The sequence below is a fragment of the Anguilla rostrata genome, chromosome 13 (genome assembly GCF_018555375.3).
Source record: "Anguilla rostrata isolate EN2019 chromosome 13, ASM1855537v3, whole genome shotgun sequence".
NCBI classification, from domain to species: domain Eukaryota; kingdom Metazoa; phylum Chordata; class Actinopteri; order Anguilliformes; family Anguillidae; genus Anguilla; species Anguilla rostrata.
In genome coordinates this window covers 20,801,164-20,816,907 of record NC_057945.1, presented here as the reverse complement: position 1 = coordinate 20,816,907, position 15,744 = coordinate 20,801,164, and the positions used below count along the sequence as shown (strand labels likewise).

General features: G+C 45.9%; 1 protein-coding gene across 1 annotated transcript in view; it reads left to right on the top strand.

Moving 5' to 3' along the window:
- Positions 1 to 15,744, top strand: part of bsnb (bassoon (presynaptic cytomatrix protein) b) — a 63,548-nt gene that overhangs the window by 32,539 nt on the left and 15,265 nt on the right. The window contains exons 7-8 of the mRNA XM_064304223.1: positions 5,547 to 6,131; positions 8,424 to 15,287. Coding sequence (XP_064160293.1) covers positions 5,547 to 6,131; positions 8,424 to 15,287 — 7,449 coding nt within the window. The remainder of the gene's footprint in view (positions 1 to 5,546; positions 6,132 to 8,423; positions 15,288 to 15,744) is intronic.

Genomic DNA, 15,744 nt, shown 5'->3' with positions numbered 1-15,744 from the left:
CCTTGTGCCAATCAAGTTTTCAAAGATGTTTCTCATTATCAGTGCATGAAAGCTCTACTCATGATGCTCAGTAAAGTATTAATTGTTTAACTCAATTTTGATAGAGTACATTATACTCCAGTAGCGTGCATGTGATCCCTATTACTCAAACTCTTTGAGTTTCATTAAGACTGGACCTTTTACTGTGTCGGGTTCCTGAAGACTCCCAAGTGAATTATAAATGCATGATCTGGCTTGTATAAATAAGTTTTGACTTGAATAAGCTGACTAAACTCAGTTTCTTAAATTCATGAAACAAACTTTTCTTAGGTTAATTGAACTTGCATATGTTTGCATATGCAAATTTCACTGACCTGTTATTGGAAAAAAAAATTTTGTGGGTTACACTGAATGTGATACGTGGACTTGTTGATTTGATTGCTAGGTGTTTTACATGTGAATTTTGTGAAGAATTGTATTTTTTGTCGATGATCACTCTTTTTATTTCCTGATTTAATAGAAAGGCCTTAGTCTCATGTTGAGGTTTGGCTCATAGTTTAGTTACATGCAAAAGTTCACATGCATAGATGAATCTTACAAATTACAAGAGATTATCATTTCCAAATGGTTTGTTGAACATAAACTGAACACAATTCTTTTAAGCAGTTATTACTGAATAAGTCAAATATAATTAGTTATCAGCACTATACAATTCTAGTACTCCTTAATTGAACAAAAAATTAGTATAAAATTATTTTTTTTGTGAGGTCAACTTATGATTATTCACACTAATACATTATCATCTGAGTTGGATATTGAGCTCTTATTATGAACATGTGATTGTAGTGCTTCTTTATTGTAATAATAACAGTCATACAGTGCTGTCCATCCTCTCTCTTTAATGTGATAATTACTCTTCCCCGATGTGTGGCGGGTTCTGCTGCTCAGTGTGATGTCATTAAAATGTGTGGGGCTCTGAGACTGGGTTGTTAATTATATGAAACACATAAAGAGAGAGAGAGAAATGCCACCATCATCCCAAACACATATGGAGGAGATCCTCAGTTATCCAAAAAGAAGATCCAAAGAAAATCCTCTACTATTTCAGAACACACAAAGCACAGCAAATCACCCATTATTGAAATACACTGAAAAGTGCAGGTCTCCATTAATTTGCTACCATTTTTTGCATATCATTAGCTGTTTAACAGAAATAACAAGAGAACCAGCAATGTGCCCACACCCATGTACCCAGTCACAGATATGAACCTCTGATCACTGTGATACAGCACAGCATGAGTCAGGTAAAAGGTGTGTGGCTGGTTAGGGGGTGTGCTGGGTGACTCCTGCAAGTATAAACACGTAAAAGGTCTGTGTTTGTTGAGGTGGGACTGGTGTGTTCCATCTCTTACTTCTTTATCCAGCTCTCTTCCTCTTTCTTCCTCCCTCTGTTTTTTCTTCTCCCTCTCTCTCTCTCCCTCTGTCTTTCTCTCTCCCCCCAGTTGCACCTTATGCAGCAGTGATATATGTGCTTACGGATGTGTGATGCTGTCTGAGGGAAATGCAGGGAGGAGGTGCACAGCAGCACAGTAAGACAGAAATAGCCCCTGAAGCCTTTCAGGACCGAGTGCTTTGTGTGCAGCGGGAGTGGAGAGAATTACTCAACCTGCACTGTGATTGGCCCATTTGGCCCCTCGCCTTGAGAAGTTTGGTCCATTTTGTGGTTCAGATTGTAGGTGGAGCTTGTGCTTATGAATTTCTGCAGCGTTTGTGGTTCTCCTTGTAGGTAGACTATAATTGTGGGTGGAGTTTGTGTATATACTTGTGAGTTTTTGGTTCTGATTGTGTGTGAGTTTGTGCCTCACCCACAGTCCTTGGGGAGATTATAAAAATTGTTTAGTATACAGCAGATTGTTTAGCAACATGTTACTGTGGATTCAGGTACAATCCATTCAGAATGAGATCCTGTATATTCTGCCTAATCTGACCACTTTGGTTCCTAAATATGTGTCCTATAGGAACCAGGGAAATCAGGCTTCATCCTTCATGAAAGAGCCCAATTTAATGTTTCACCTGAGGAAGTAGGGGAAGAGACAGATCCTTCATTCATTTGTACTGCACTTTGTGTTGCAGAGATAACCAAAGCTGTATTTGTAAGAAACTGAGTCACAGATGCGTGTCTTCCTCTCACTGAGAGTATGGATAGCCACTGTTCATTATCATGGAGAAGGTTAGCAAAACGATCTCTATTCTGTTGACAATAACCCGAATTTCCTCTCCCTCCTACCTGAATGTGTTTGATTCCACTTGCCTGTGGTGACCTTTCTCATCAATAGATTTTACAACAAAAAAAATGCCAAAGAAAGAAGAACCATTAGGTTAGGCACTGTCTACTTCTGCTGATGAACAAAAGAGATTTTTAGAAGTGTCAGTAATCCATGGTGTTAAGCTTTACGGCCAGGGACACAGCTGTTTGTATCAGTCTGTGTAGCCACAGAATACTCTCTCCATCCTTTATCTGTGCTCCATAGCAGCTTGACTCTCATGGTACCTCCAGTCATGAGAGGAGCACTTTTTGGGGTATGGAGACCACACCCCTGATTCCTGCCTTGCATCCATACCTGTGCTGCCCTACTTCTTCAGCCTACTCAGCCAAACTCACTCATCCCCACTCAACTCAACCCCACTCCTCCTCGCTCCCTCATCCCCACTCAACTTAACCCTACTCACCCCTTCCCACCATGTTTTGCTGCATGGGTGAGCCTCACTGCCTTGGGTCGAATCCAGGCCATGCCAGTGCTGACTGTGGCCAGTAGCTTCATCGGCTGTCAGATTCCTGCCAGCCTTATACAGAGTGTGTGCTCACTGGTCAGCTTAGACCACTCAGCCCCTAACAAGCACAACTGTACACTTAGTTATATATGAAATATGGAAATATACTCATGAGTCATATTTTACCAACAATGCTCACAAAAAGCTAGAATTCTGCTTTCAAGCAAGAATTCTGTCCCATTAACATATTGAGGTTTCAGAGACGGTGTTTTGCATAAGCTTTACCTAGTTTGGAATGGAAAATCTTTTGTGAGACAGTGTCATTGTTTTATAAATTGCAAATTTATATTCTGATGATTTATGCAATTTGTCTGTCAGTGAGTCATTAGGAACCACTTGAAAGACCTTCTGCAGAAGAAGCTCTTCCATTTTATATTTGAGCATGTTCTCTACATTATTTATAGAGCTGTCACTCTGTGACTAAGGTTGCTTGTAATAGAAATATGACTAATCTGTGCTTGCTGGCTGCTTGTGTGGGACCACAGAGGTAATTAACAGAGTTTATAGTGGTGTTCAGGGCTTCAGAACCTTCATATACTTTGACCAAAAGCATTGCAAACTCAAACATGTACAGATGCTTCTATGTGTGTAATGCCACCCAAGACTGCTTCCTGTAACAACCAAATGCAATATCAGCATTATATGCAATATCAGCTCCTCTGTAGCTCTGCTGCAACTTGGCACACAGAGTTGAAATCAGTCCTATTCCGTACAACTGATTTTGTGAATTGTCGAATCGGATCTCAGGTATGTGTCACATTAATGTCTGTCTGAGGCATGTTGAACAGCCACATCCTCTCTACTCCTGTTTGGGTTGTGTCTACTCTCGTCATTAGCTGTTAGGTCTTGGCCTTGTCCCCAGGCACTGTAGACACATCTCCAGAGTGTGTGGGAAGAGATTTACTTGTTCAGTTTTAGACAGGGTTATGTTTATTGGTCAGTGGTTGAGTTGGCTAGAATCATCACCTGATGTGAGATTTACAATCTGAAGTGTAGAAGCTGCCTAAATTCTAGGAATGTGACTAGTGGGCCAATGGTTAGTTATTTCTTACAAGTCATGGTTTCATGTAGGTGGGGCTACAATTGCTGGTGATAAGAACATAACACTGACTAAAACTTGGAAGTACCAATCAGTTTACAAGTAACCAATCTTACAATCCGTAACTTCCCTCTTCAAGAGAGAGGGTCAAAACTACATGCCTGAGGTTAATACACTTCTTGAATGCTCATCAAACCCAACTCAGTTTTTGTGCCACAGTGTGTGAAACAAATTAAATAAACTGCTGGAATTTTAATTAATCTGAAAATGAATGTTAAAAATGTAACCTGAACCCATGGAAGTGCAAAGCTGCTACAGAAGTGATTGTTGCATATTTTGTTTCACACCTCCAAGAGGTAGAGTCAACATGATAGCACCTCACTATCAGCTTATCCTTCTATTTATGTGAATGTGTTGTATCTGCTGGATTATAGAAAATGAAAATATTTCCTTTGTGACAAAGTCCATTTTAAACACTAATGATATATATGCATTCAATTCAGCATTAATTAACAATAAAAATTTGATGAAAATTAAATATTAACATACATTTTAATAATTGATTCACAGAGTATGTGTCAAGGTTATGTATGGTTTTTCAGACAATTACCTGTAAAATGTTGGATCAATTTCAAGCTTGTTCAAGGCTCAATAAAATAGGCATATTTTGTATATATGCTTAGCATTAAAAACGGTTTTATTCATTTTTTCACTCAGTGATTTAGAAGCCTTTCACTGCCTCCCCCTCTCTCTCTCCCTCCCTCCCTCTCTCTCTCTCTCTGTAAAATGTATTATGTCCTTGGCATCAGCAAAGTATAGTATGTCTTCAATAATGGCAGATATGCTAACTGCTCGTATTTGGTTGTCTCCATCATCTGCTCAAGTTTCTCATGTGTCTGTCTTTGCTTCATTGTGCGTCCTTTAGTTCCAGATTTAAAAAAAATTTAAAAAGAGTACATTATCTGAAATGTATCCATTAACAATGGCGTCAGCCTTTCTATGTCCTTGATGGTACACCCTCACCACCCACTCAGACCTCTCCTGGTGTCGTGCACACTGGACTTCTGGCTGGGGAAAGGGGGAGAGGAGATAGTTTGAATCCACTGACACAAAATGCTTACGCAACTCGGTGAAGCTACTTGCCAAACGTGGTAGGTCTAGCTGAAATCTGTAGGAAGAGTAGCGTACAGAATGTTGCTGCAGAATAAGAGGAAATAATGAGAACACTAATTAGTTTTCAAATTTCACTCAACCATTAATATACATTTGGAAGCTGCTGTATGAACTGAGTAAAAATTTTATGTTAGTTTTGAATGATGAAAACGGATTTTGTATAAGCATTCAGGCACAGTAAACCCCATATAACTGACCTATCATTGGGATCAGAAGGGAGCTGGACACATGAAAGGTCAGACAAATGTGTAAAAATTGAAATAAGCGGGGCAACCAATGCAATTTCAAAATACGATAAGCAAAAGTCTATTTCAAAAATTCATTCAATAAATAATTTTGAAAAGGCTTATTTATGACCAAAATGTGATTTCACTGGTTACAGTGTGAAATATATTTCAGTATGAATATTGCTGTAGCATAAACTCTGAGCGACAATAAATCAAATAAATAATAGATAGAATATCTTCATCAGCAGGAGTTTTCATGGTGTATATGGGTTTCGTTTTTCCTTTTTGTTTTGCAGAAGAAAGAATGGCTTTGCTTAAACTGTCAGACACAGAGGTTGATGTCTGGAGGTCTGGCTGATGCACCACCCCCTCAGCCATCTCCAAAGCACCCTCCAATGGGCTCTCCCCAGCACCAACCTCCAGCCAATCAACAGCAGCCACTGTTGCAGAAAGGGCCCAATCAGCAACCAGTGCCGAGGTCATCAGGCCAGCTTCAGCAACAGAGACCAGTCTCCGGCCAAGTAAGTGGGCCTTCTTCCCTGGCGAAGCAGCCAGGACCCCCAGTGCAGGCTGTGCCCCCAGTGTCACGGGAGGCCCAGGGTCCACAGCAGGCCCCGCCAAAGGCCATGTCCAAGAAAGCGGTTACCACGCCCAGACAGCAAGAGACCACACACAAACTCCCAGAGACCACACCCAAACTTCAAGAGACCACACCCAAACCTCAAGAGACCACACACAAACTTCAAGAGACCATACCCAAACTTCAAGAGAAGGACTTGGAGACCAAACCCACCCCCCCGATAAAGGGTGACACTGATCAGATCACTCCATCTAAAGACATCAAGAAGGAAGATGGATCTCAGAAGTCTAGGCACTACGATGTGAGTGACTTCTCACTCTCCTTGTCCTCTTCATCTTATTCGTCATCATCATCATCGCCGTTATGATCATCAGTATCGTAATAGTCGTTATCATCCCTATCATATTTTTAATGCTTCCGTAATCTTTTTCTTAATTTCATCATAACTGTCATCAGCAGCATTAGCAATCACTATCATTACTTTTCTCATCATAGTCACCCCCATTATCTTCCTTGTCTTCATCACCATTGTCATCAATTTTATGCTTTCTTTTATCTTTTCCATCCACGCCAGAATCTTCAGTTACTTCATTTTCATCATCATCTTCATTTACCTCTTCATCTTATTCACAAATTTCATCTTCCTGGCCATCATCATCATTGTCATCGTCATCATCATCATCATATCATCATCATCATTTTTATTAATTGCCTTATCTTCTCAGCATTTCCTCATCATTAGTTATTTATATTTTTATTCATATTCTTAATTGTAATCACCATCATCGTCATTTATTTTACTTTACTTTTTAATAAATAATAATACATTTATTTAATATAGCGCTTTTCATGGTCTCAAAGACGCTTTTACTTTTTAAGTTTTAATTTGCAGCATAATATTACTTTAAATAAGGTATTAAAATCTTGACCAAGCCAGTGCCTGCTGTTGCCCTGAGCTCCATAATTTGATGCGCAAAAGCCGATTGCATTGCCCAAGGTATAGGAGGGTGCAGTTAGTTTGGAGTCTGTGTTTCATCCCTGTCTTATGGTGGTCATGAAGGGAAAGGCAAATGAACAAATCAGAAAACAAACAAAAACAGTTAATGAAACACATTCACAACTCAGAAAACAAACAAAAACAGTTAATGAAACACATTCACAACTCAGAAAAGACAACAACTTGGAAACACAACATTTAAACAAACACATTTTGATATTTCAACATTTCTAAGAAACACCACGATAAAACAAAATAACAATTCTGAAATTGCGGTATAATTTTGTGAAGCAATTACAACGCAGAAAACACTTCAACAAACCCTAAAACAAATCTCATACCGGCCATCTCATCCCTGATTGGACAGAATCGTTGTCTATCTGTGTGACCAGAAGTCATGGAATCTAACGTATCAAATCCCTTGAATTCTACGATACTCTCTTTACTTGCATGCAGAGATGCATTTGTGGAAAGGAATGTCTCTCTGTAGCAATGTGAATGTTAGCTAGACTATTGTGAATACATAGATCCTACACTTGTTCCTCTGTCACAGGAGTAAATAAGGGATGCTGACTTGTATCTGGAGAGATTAAGTTGGGTCCCTTCAAGAAAGAACGCTGTCGTTGGGTCCTTGAGCAAGGCTCTGTACTCAACCAACTGCCCCAGGGGCTTTACCACTGCTCTCTCTCTCTCTGACTTCCCACTTGCAATGATTCTCTCTGGTCTGTCTCCCAGGATGTCCTTTTAAAAGAAAAACATTTTCTCAATGGACCTTCCCTGGTACACTAAAGGATTAAAAAAATAAATTAATAAACAAATTCATAATATGTATTTATTTACTCCTGTGTGTCTATTAGGTAATGAGAGAGATAGCTAGCTAGACTATTGTGAATACTATTGCGACTGCGTACAGAGACAAACCAGACCCATCTTGAGCAGTAATTGTTGCATTTATTTACAAGGTGAAGTTCCCAATACACAGACAATCAGACTGACCCAGAAACACAGACTCCAAGCCCTTTACACTGCCCTGGGCGCCAGCATGAACAGCTGCATAACCTATTTAGTTTTGCAAGTTCGGCAGCAATGTTAAAAGAAGTGTGGTGACACCATGTGTTTCAGAGGAGAACCGCAGTTGTCTATACTTTTCAAAATCAGCAGTGGGGCTTACACATGAACGTGGCTGCAGTTACAGATAATTAGACATTCCAAATTAGAGTGGGAATTGGACATGTTCAGCCTCACTTTGGGCGCCAGATTTATTCGTTTTTTATATTTGTTTTTTAATATATGTATTTCTAATATTTTAAATGCTTGTTCAGTATTGTTCATTGAACTCAAAAATAGAACTGAAAATAGTCAGGGGTGGGTAAAAATACACTAATATGTATCTGGTTACGAACTACAAAATACCTCTCAAATTTACCAATAAAGTACAATAAAAATGATGGAGGTATAAGTATTACAGATGAAGCACATATACACAAATATATAGTTCAGATTTCCGTTTAGTTTAAATCTTGCCCATCCCTGCCTATAGTCAGTGAGAGACAGACAGAGATGGACATTGATCTACGTTTTTTCTCCTGTCCACAGGAGGGCGGTAAACCCGGGCCGCAGGACATCACGCGGAGCCCACAGAGCCTGAGCGACACTGGCTACTCATCAGATGGGATCTCCAGCTCCCACAGTGAGATCACGGGGCTGATCCAGGAGGAGGGGGTAAAGCTGAGTGAGAGGGGGCTCAGCGAGCGCAGCCCACCCAGCCCCTCCGAAATCACCAAGCTGGAGAGCTCCATGCGGCCGCTGCTGGAGTCCAAGACCATGGCTGAGCAGGAGCGGGATCGGGGGAAGCACCAGCTTGGCAGTGAGGACACTGACGACCGGAAGCAGCGGCCGCGATCGCTCACAATTGGCCAGGAAGAGGAGGCAGCCGAGGAAGAGAGCCGCCGGATCAGTTCAGCGGAATCCTCAGATGACCTCAGCTGCAGGCTGCGGCATGACTATGTAGAGGACAGCAGTGAAAGTGGCCTCTCCCCACTCCCTTCCAGGCAACGGAAGGGCCAGAGGGACACAACAGATGAGGAGTTTATGCGAAGGCAGATCATGGAGATGAGTGCTGATGAGGATGAGATTGAGGAGGAGGATGAAGGGTATGGCTACACTAAGCCAAGGAAGAGCCACAAGCACAGTGCCGACTCTGGGAAAGAGAAGCGCCGCCTCACCCAGCACTCCAATAGCTATGAGGAGGACAGCAAAGCGTCCGCTGACAATGGGCAGGATGGGCTGATGGCAGGAGGCTTGCGCCGTTTCAAGACCATTGAGCTGAACAACTCCAACAGCTACAACCGTGACATAGAGCTAAGTGCTGAAAATGACCTCGCCCTGGACAGGGAGCCGGAGCTTGAGATGGAGAGTCTGACTGGCTCCCCTGATGAGCGGTCAAGGGGGGAGTACTCATCCACCCTTCCAGCCACCACCCCAAGCTACACATCTGGCACCTCCCCTACGTCAGTGTCCTCCATGGAGGAGGACAGTGACAGCAGCCCCAGCCGCCGGCAGAGGCTGGAAGAGGCTAAGCAGCAGAGGAAGGCCAGACACCGCTCCCACGGTCCACTACTGCCCACCATTGAGGACTCATCTGAAGAAGATGAGCTGAGGGAGGAGGAGGAGCTGCTGCGTGAACAGGAGAAGATGAGGGAGGTAGAGCAGCAAAGGATACGAAGCACTGCAAGGAAAACCAAGAGGGACAAGGAGGAGCTGAGAGCACAGAGACGAAGGGAGAGATCCAAGACTCCTCCGAGCAATCTTTCCCCCATTGAGGATGCTTCCCCGACAGAAGAGCTGAGGCAGGCAGCTGAAATGGAGGAGCTCCATCGCTCCTCCTGCTCAGAGTACTCCCCCTCTGTTGACTCAGAAGCAGAGGGGTTTGAAATGATGGCCTCAAAGCTGTACAAGTCTGGCAGCGAATACAACCTGCCCACCTTCATGTCTCTTTACTCCCCAACTGAGAAGCCGACCGCCACCTCGCCATCTTCCATCGACAAACCACTGAAGAGTGCCGAGGAGGTCTACGAGGAGATGATGAAGAAAGCAGAGATGCTGCAGAAGCAGCAGGGGCAGGCAAGGCAGGGGAGCACAAAGTCAGGGGAAGTGCGGGGCCTACAGCATCAACAGGCAGCTCAGAAAAAACAGCAGGCTTCCATCCAGGGTCCAAGACAGCAGCTGGGCAGTGAGGTGGAGGCAGCCTACCCAGATAAACAGCTCTTAGACACTGGATTTGCTAAGCTGCTGGAGCAGAACAATGCTCTCCTCACACCTGGTACCAGCCCCACACAACTCTCAGCACCGGTTTCCTTTTCTGGACAAGAGAGCGCAGGAAGAGGTGTCCCTGATGTGCGAGTAACTCAGCATTACACAAAAGAAGGACGGAAGGACAGGGTTGGAGGTCAGACCCATAAAGCTGGAGCTGTGAGCCAGGCCTCAGTCAGTCAAACTGCAAACACAAACCAGTCGTCAACGTACGATCGCCAAATAGGAGCTATACCTGCAGGTTCAAACATTTCTAGCAGGATATCAGAGGTCACCCACGCTTACAGTCAAAGAGAACAACCAGGAAGGAGGACTCCTGCTCAACCAACGCACAGCACACAGGCCACATCCCCAGATCCAAGTGATACATCCCTTACCTCCAGAGTCTTTTCTTACTTCAAAAGTTCAAGTCCCCCCCTCTCTCCTTCCACCTCTCCTACGCAGAGCCCTACTCACTCTCCATCCAGAATAGGTGCCACTGAGCCCTCTACACAAAGAGCACCCCCTGCTGGTTCGGGTGCTGCCTCCCCAGTATTGGGTCACGGGACACAGATGCCTCATAGAACTGTTTCACCACGCCTCTCCAGGCAACAGTCCTCGCAGGATGCCCCCTTCATGGTGATAACATTAGGGTCTGAACCCACTAGCCCCAGCAAACCTGTGACTGTAAATTCTGCCACTTCCCCAATCACCTCACCAACAAAGCTGAGCCATCAGCCAGAATTTCAGACCCATGTCCCTGCAACAAGTCCCCCAAGTTCTCCACAACATCAGCTCCCTCATCAGTCTACCCAACATGGCTTGCACAAGGCTCAGCCAACAGAGAGGGTTCACACTAGCACCAGCACCACTAGCTCCTACAGCCGGGGGTCTATGTCCATGGAGAACATTTCCCTCTGCAGGATCTCCACTGTTCCAGGCACCTCCAGGGTAGTAGAACAAGGCCAAATGCTGCCCAGCAGTAACGTAGTTGACCTTCGGACACCTATGAAGCCAGCCCCTATCATCATGACAGAACAGGGTATGGACCTGACATCTTTGGCATCAGAGACTCGTAGATACTCATTAGGAACAGAGGCAAGTCCAAGCCGCCACACAGCAGTTCAGCCCCTCATCATGAACCTGAATGCCCAAGAGCAGTTACACACAGCCTCATCAACGGCAACAACAGTTAGTGTTACAGTGGCAGCTTCCATGTTTATTTCACAGCCGAAGCAGCCGGTGGTCTATGGAGATCCAATGCAGAATCGAGTGGACCTGGGTCAGGGAGTCGGGTCAGCAGTGTGCCTGACACAGACCAGACCACTGGCATCATCTGATCCATTCATTCCAAAGATAGATGCTTGCCTGGAAGATTTGGGAATTCAACAGCAACAGCTACAAAAGCAGCAAAAGAAGCTTCAGCAACAGCAGCAGCAGCTCGAAGAGCAGCTTCAACAACATCAACAACAAACATCATTTGCCAGGTACAACTTAGCAAACCAAGTGCAACCATTGCTTATGAAGAAAGACTTGCTTGTGAGTCAGACCAGTGGTGCCCAAGCGGTCAATGTCAGTGCAATTCCCAGAACCTCTCCTCTCCCTGCTCAAGCTGGAACCTCTACTGCTCTTCCCCATGAGATCTATGGAGGAGCTCCCCTGGAGCTGAAGAACAAACCCACGGCAATGAACCTGTCCACTGGTAAACCCCATGTCATGGTGGTCCAGCTAGATGCCAGCAACCAGAAGGGTTCTACAGTGACCCAGCTGGTTAAGCCAGAGCAGCCTCCCCCCCAGGAGGTCCTGGACCTCACTGGCCAGATCAAGGCTGAGAATCAGGTGGCATGTTGTGATGTAGTCTACAAGCTTCCCTTTGCCAGCAGCTGCACAGGGCCCTTTGCACAGAAGGCTACAGTACTAGAGAAGAATCAAATAACCGAACAATCTCAAACCACCCACCTACCTTCAGGTTCTCAGTTTACGGGAAGCCGGACAAATGAGCCTAGCCTTGACAACTTTGGATATCAGGAGCATGGAGCAGGCACCCAAGGAGGGACAGAAGAGTGTAGGGCCTTCTCCTCACCCGCCTTAGGAAGATTACAGCCATCCATGTCAGACACTAATCTGGCTGACGCTGGGCTGCAGAGTGAATCTGGGGATCTAGCAATGGACCTGAGCACCATAAAGCAAGCCTGTGAGGGGGGGTACCTGGGTATGGGAATGCAGTATGGATCCTACACAGATCTTCGCCACCAGGGGGACATCATGGCACAGCCTATGCCACTGCGACGGTATGGCTCCATGTCAAATATTAACACAGATCTGGGCTACTCCCGAGATCTCTCCAGCTTCCAGGAGTCCAACCTAGCACAATATAGTGCCACCACTGCCAGAGAAATCAGTCGAATGTGCGCAGCTCTCAACTCAATGGACCAATTTGGGGGACGATACAGCAATCCCCCTGAACTACTGCAGTACAGCTCCGGAAGGGGTACCAGTCCAGCTAGTAGGCTGAACTTGCAGCACAGCTTAGCGTCAATGAGGGCCAACCTCATGATGGGTCCTGATGTCAGGCAGCCTGCACATGTGCAAGCATATGCTAACCTGATCAATGCTCGACAAGCAAGCCTACGTGCACTCTATCCCTCTGCCGTAAGAGCAGCCGATGGAATGATCTACTCAACTATCAACACCCCAATTGCCTCCACCCTGCCAATCACCACACAGCCTGCCTCTGTCTTGCGGCCCATGCTCAGGGGAGTTTACAGACCTTATCCCACAGGTGGTATGACTGCTGTACCCTTGGCTAGCCTCACCAGGTTGCCTCTTGTAACTCCAAGGATGCCTCTGTCCCCACAAGGACCTCTCCGTTACCCACCTCCTAACCGGTTCTCTGCAGCCCATATTTCTGCTCCTACAAGTGCTCCGGCTACCACCACAGCCCTGGATACTCCTGTCTACCTTGGGAAACCTTCAGCAGCCCCCACAGTACCGATCAGTGTACACTCAACTACAACTATTCTAACTGGGTCTACTGGCCACTTAGGAGTTAATGCTGTACCAACTGCTGGCATCCATACAACAGCAATGCCCGTCCCACCATCTGTTGCAGCGCCTGCAAACCAACAACACCTTCCAATGCAAGCAGTACCAATGCAGCAGCCACATACCCAAACTCCAATTCAACCTCATACTACTCCTCAAATACAACCCCAAATGGCACCACCTCAACTGCAGACTCAAGTACATCCCCAAATGCAGCCTCAAATGCAGCCCCAAACCCAGATACAAATCCAATCACAAAGTCAGCCACAAATGCAACCTCAGACACAGGCTGAAATGCAGCTGCAGACCCAGTCACAAACTCTCCAACAAGCACAGATTCCGGCTCAGCCCCAAACGCAATCACAGGCACAGTCAGCACCAGAAGCTCTGGCGACCTCTGCAGCTAGCACCACCACCACTGGCAGCAGCATCAAAACAGAGAAGGATATGGAAGAGGAGCGATTCCGGCAGCAACAGGAGCAGCTCCTGCAGCTGGAGCGGGAACGTGTGGAACTAGAGAAGCTGCGTCAGCTGCGCCTGCAGGAAGAGCTAGAGAGAGATCGTCTGGAGTTGCAGCGACATAGAGAGAAGGAACAAATGCTGGTGCAGCGGGAAATACAAGAGCTGCAGACTATTAAGCAGCATGTCCTACAGCAGCAGCAGGTTGAGAGGGAGACACAGCTGGTCATGCAGAGGGAGCAGTTAGCCCAACAGAAAGCGCAGCTGGACCAAATTCAGTCATTGCAGCAACAGCTGCAGCAGCAGCTGGAAGAGCAGAAAAGGCAGAAAACAGCTGCCGCAGAAGCAGCAGCTGCAGCTGCTGTAGCTGAAGCAGCTGCTGCATCTGCAGCTGCAGCTGCAGCCACGTCTGCGCAGGGTGCCGTACAAGGTGCCATGCAGGGTATTACCGTGGTTGGGGGAGCTGCTCCTCAGGGATTCTCTATCATCTGTGACCAGAGTGGCAGAGTAATTCAGCAAGACATACCACCTGAGCTTCAAAGGACCATGAGCCAGAATGGACAGTTCTGGCAACCTTACATGGAAGGGCATGTTGTCCAGGGAGTGGTGACCTCACGGACTTTGCCCAACTCTGCTTCAGAGATGTCCCTTAGGAGTAGCGAGGATTCTTTGGAGACACGGGCAATGAAAAAGCGCAACTCCATGCCACGCCTGAGGGATGGGGCAAGGCCAGAGGGGGAGGATGGCCTTCCCACAGTGAAAAGGATCGCTGATAGCAGTGTGCAGACTGATGATGAGGATGGGGAGGAGAGGTTCCTGCTGTCCAGGCGAAGGAGGACCAGGCGTATTGCTGATTGCAGTGTCCAGACGGATGACGAGGACCAGGCCGAGTGGGAGCAGCCAGTCCGTCGGCGACGGTCCCGTTTCTCTAAACACTCTGAATCAAGTGCTGACACCAAGGCTGAGGCACCTAAGGTCTCCTCCTCCAGCATTGCCATCCAGACCACTACTGACTCCTCCTGTCAGACTGAGCCTGACCAGTTGGGAAGGGTGTCCCCAGCAATCCACATCACCACCTCAGAGCCCAAGGTTGAGGTGCTGCACTACATCTCGGCCCCAGAGAGGACCCAGAAAGGGGAGAGCCTGGCTTGCCAGACAGAGCCTGAGCCCCAGTCCCAGGGAGTGGTGGCGCCCCAGCTCAGTGTGCCCACCACCATCAGCCCATACTCCACCAGTATGCAGCTTGTTGGCTCTGGAGTGGTGGATCCTCTCAGCCCACGGCAGCAGGGTGTGGCTAAGTTTGAGAGGAGGAAGCCTGACCCGCTGGAGATTGGCTACCAAACACAGATGCACAGTGACTCCCTTTCAAACCTGGCCCGCCAGCCTCCTAAATCACCCCAGGTTCTGTACTCCCCTGTCTCCCCATTGTCCCCCCATCGAATGCTGGAGACCTCATTCTCCTCCAGCGAGAGACTCAACAAGGCACACGTCACCCCACAGAAACACTTTACTGCTGAGTCACCCCAACGTCACCAAACACTGCCTCGCCCAATCAAGAGTGTTCAGCGATCCATGTCTGACCCCAAACCACTGAGCCCCACTTCGGATGACTCGCCACGGGCCAGGTTCTCCTTGTATCAACAGCAGGCTCTCCAGAACAGCCAGGTGCGTAACAGTTAACTTCTGACAGACACATTTTTATCTTCATATGTGATTATTTTCTGAATAACTTGTGTGAAAGGCTTCAGATGGTAAAATACAATTCAAGCAAAAAAAAAATTAATTGACAATACATTTATTTTAAGTATTAATTATAACAGTCTTCATACATACAGTAGAACCTCTGGGATATGAAGACCTTGAAAATGGAGATTGTTCAGAAATGTGGTAATAAGAGCACTTGTAATACACAACTCCAGCATAACGACCAGAGTTGTAAAAATGAGCTGAAATATATGAAGAAAAAAAAACATTCAGAGATATAGACTAAACCTTAGGCTTACCAAAATCAACCATTTGGAATATCACTAAGAAAAAAATAGAGTACTGGTGAGCTCAGTGAACACAAAGGGCCTGGTAGGATAAGGAAGAACTCTATAGTTTAGCACTGAAGAAAGTCTTT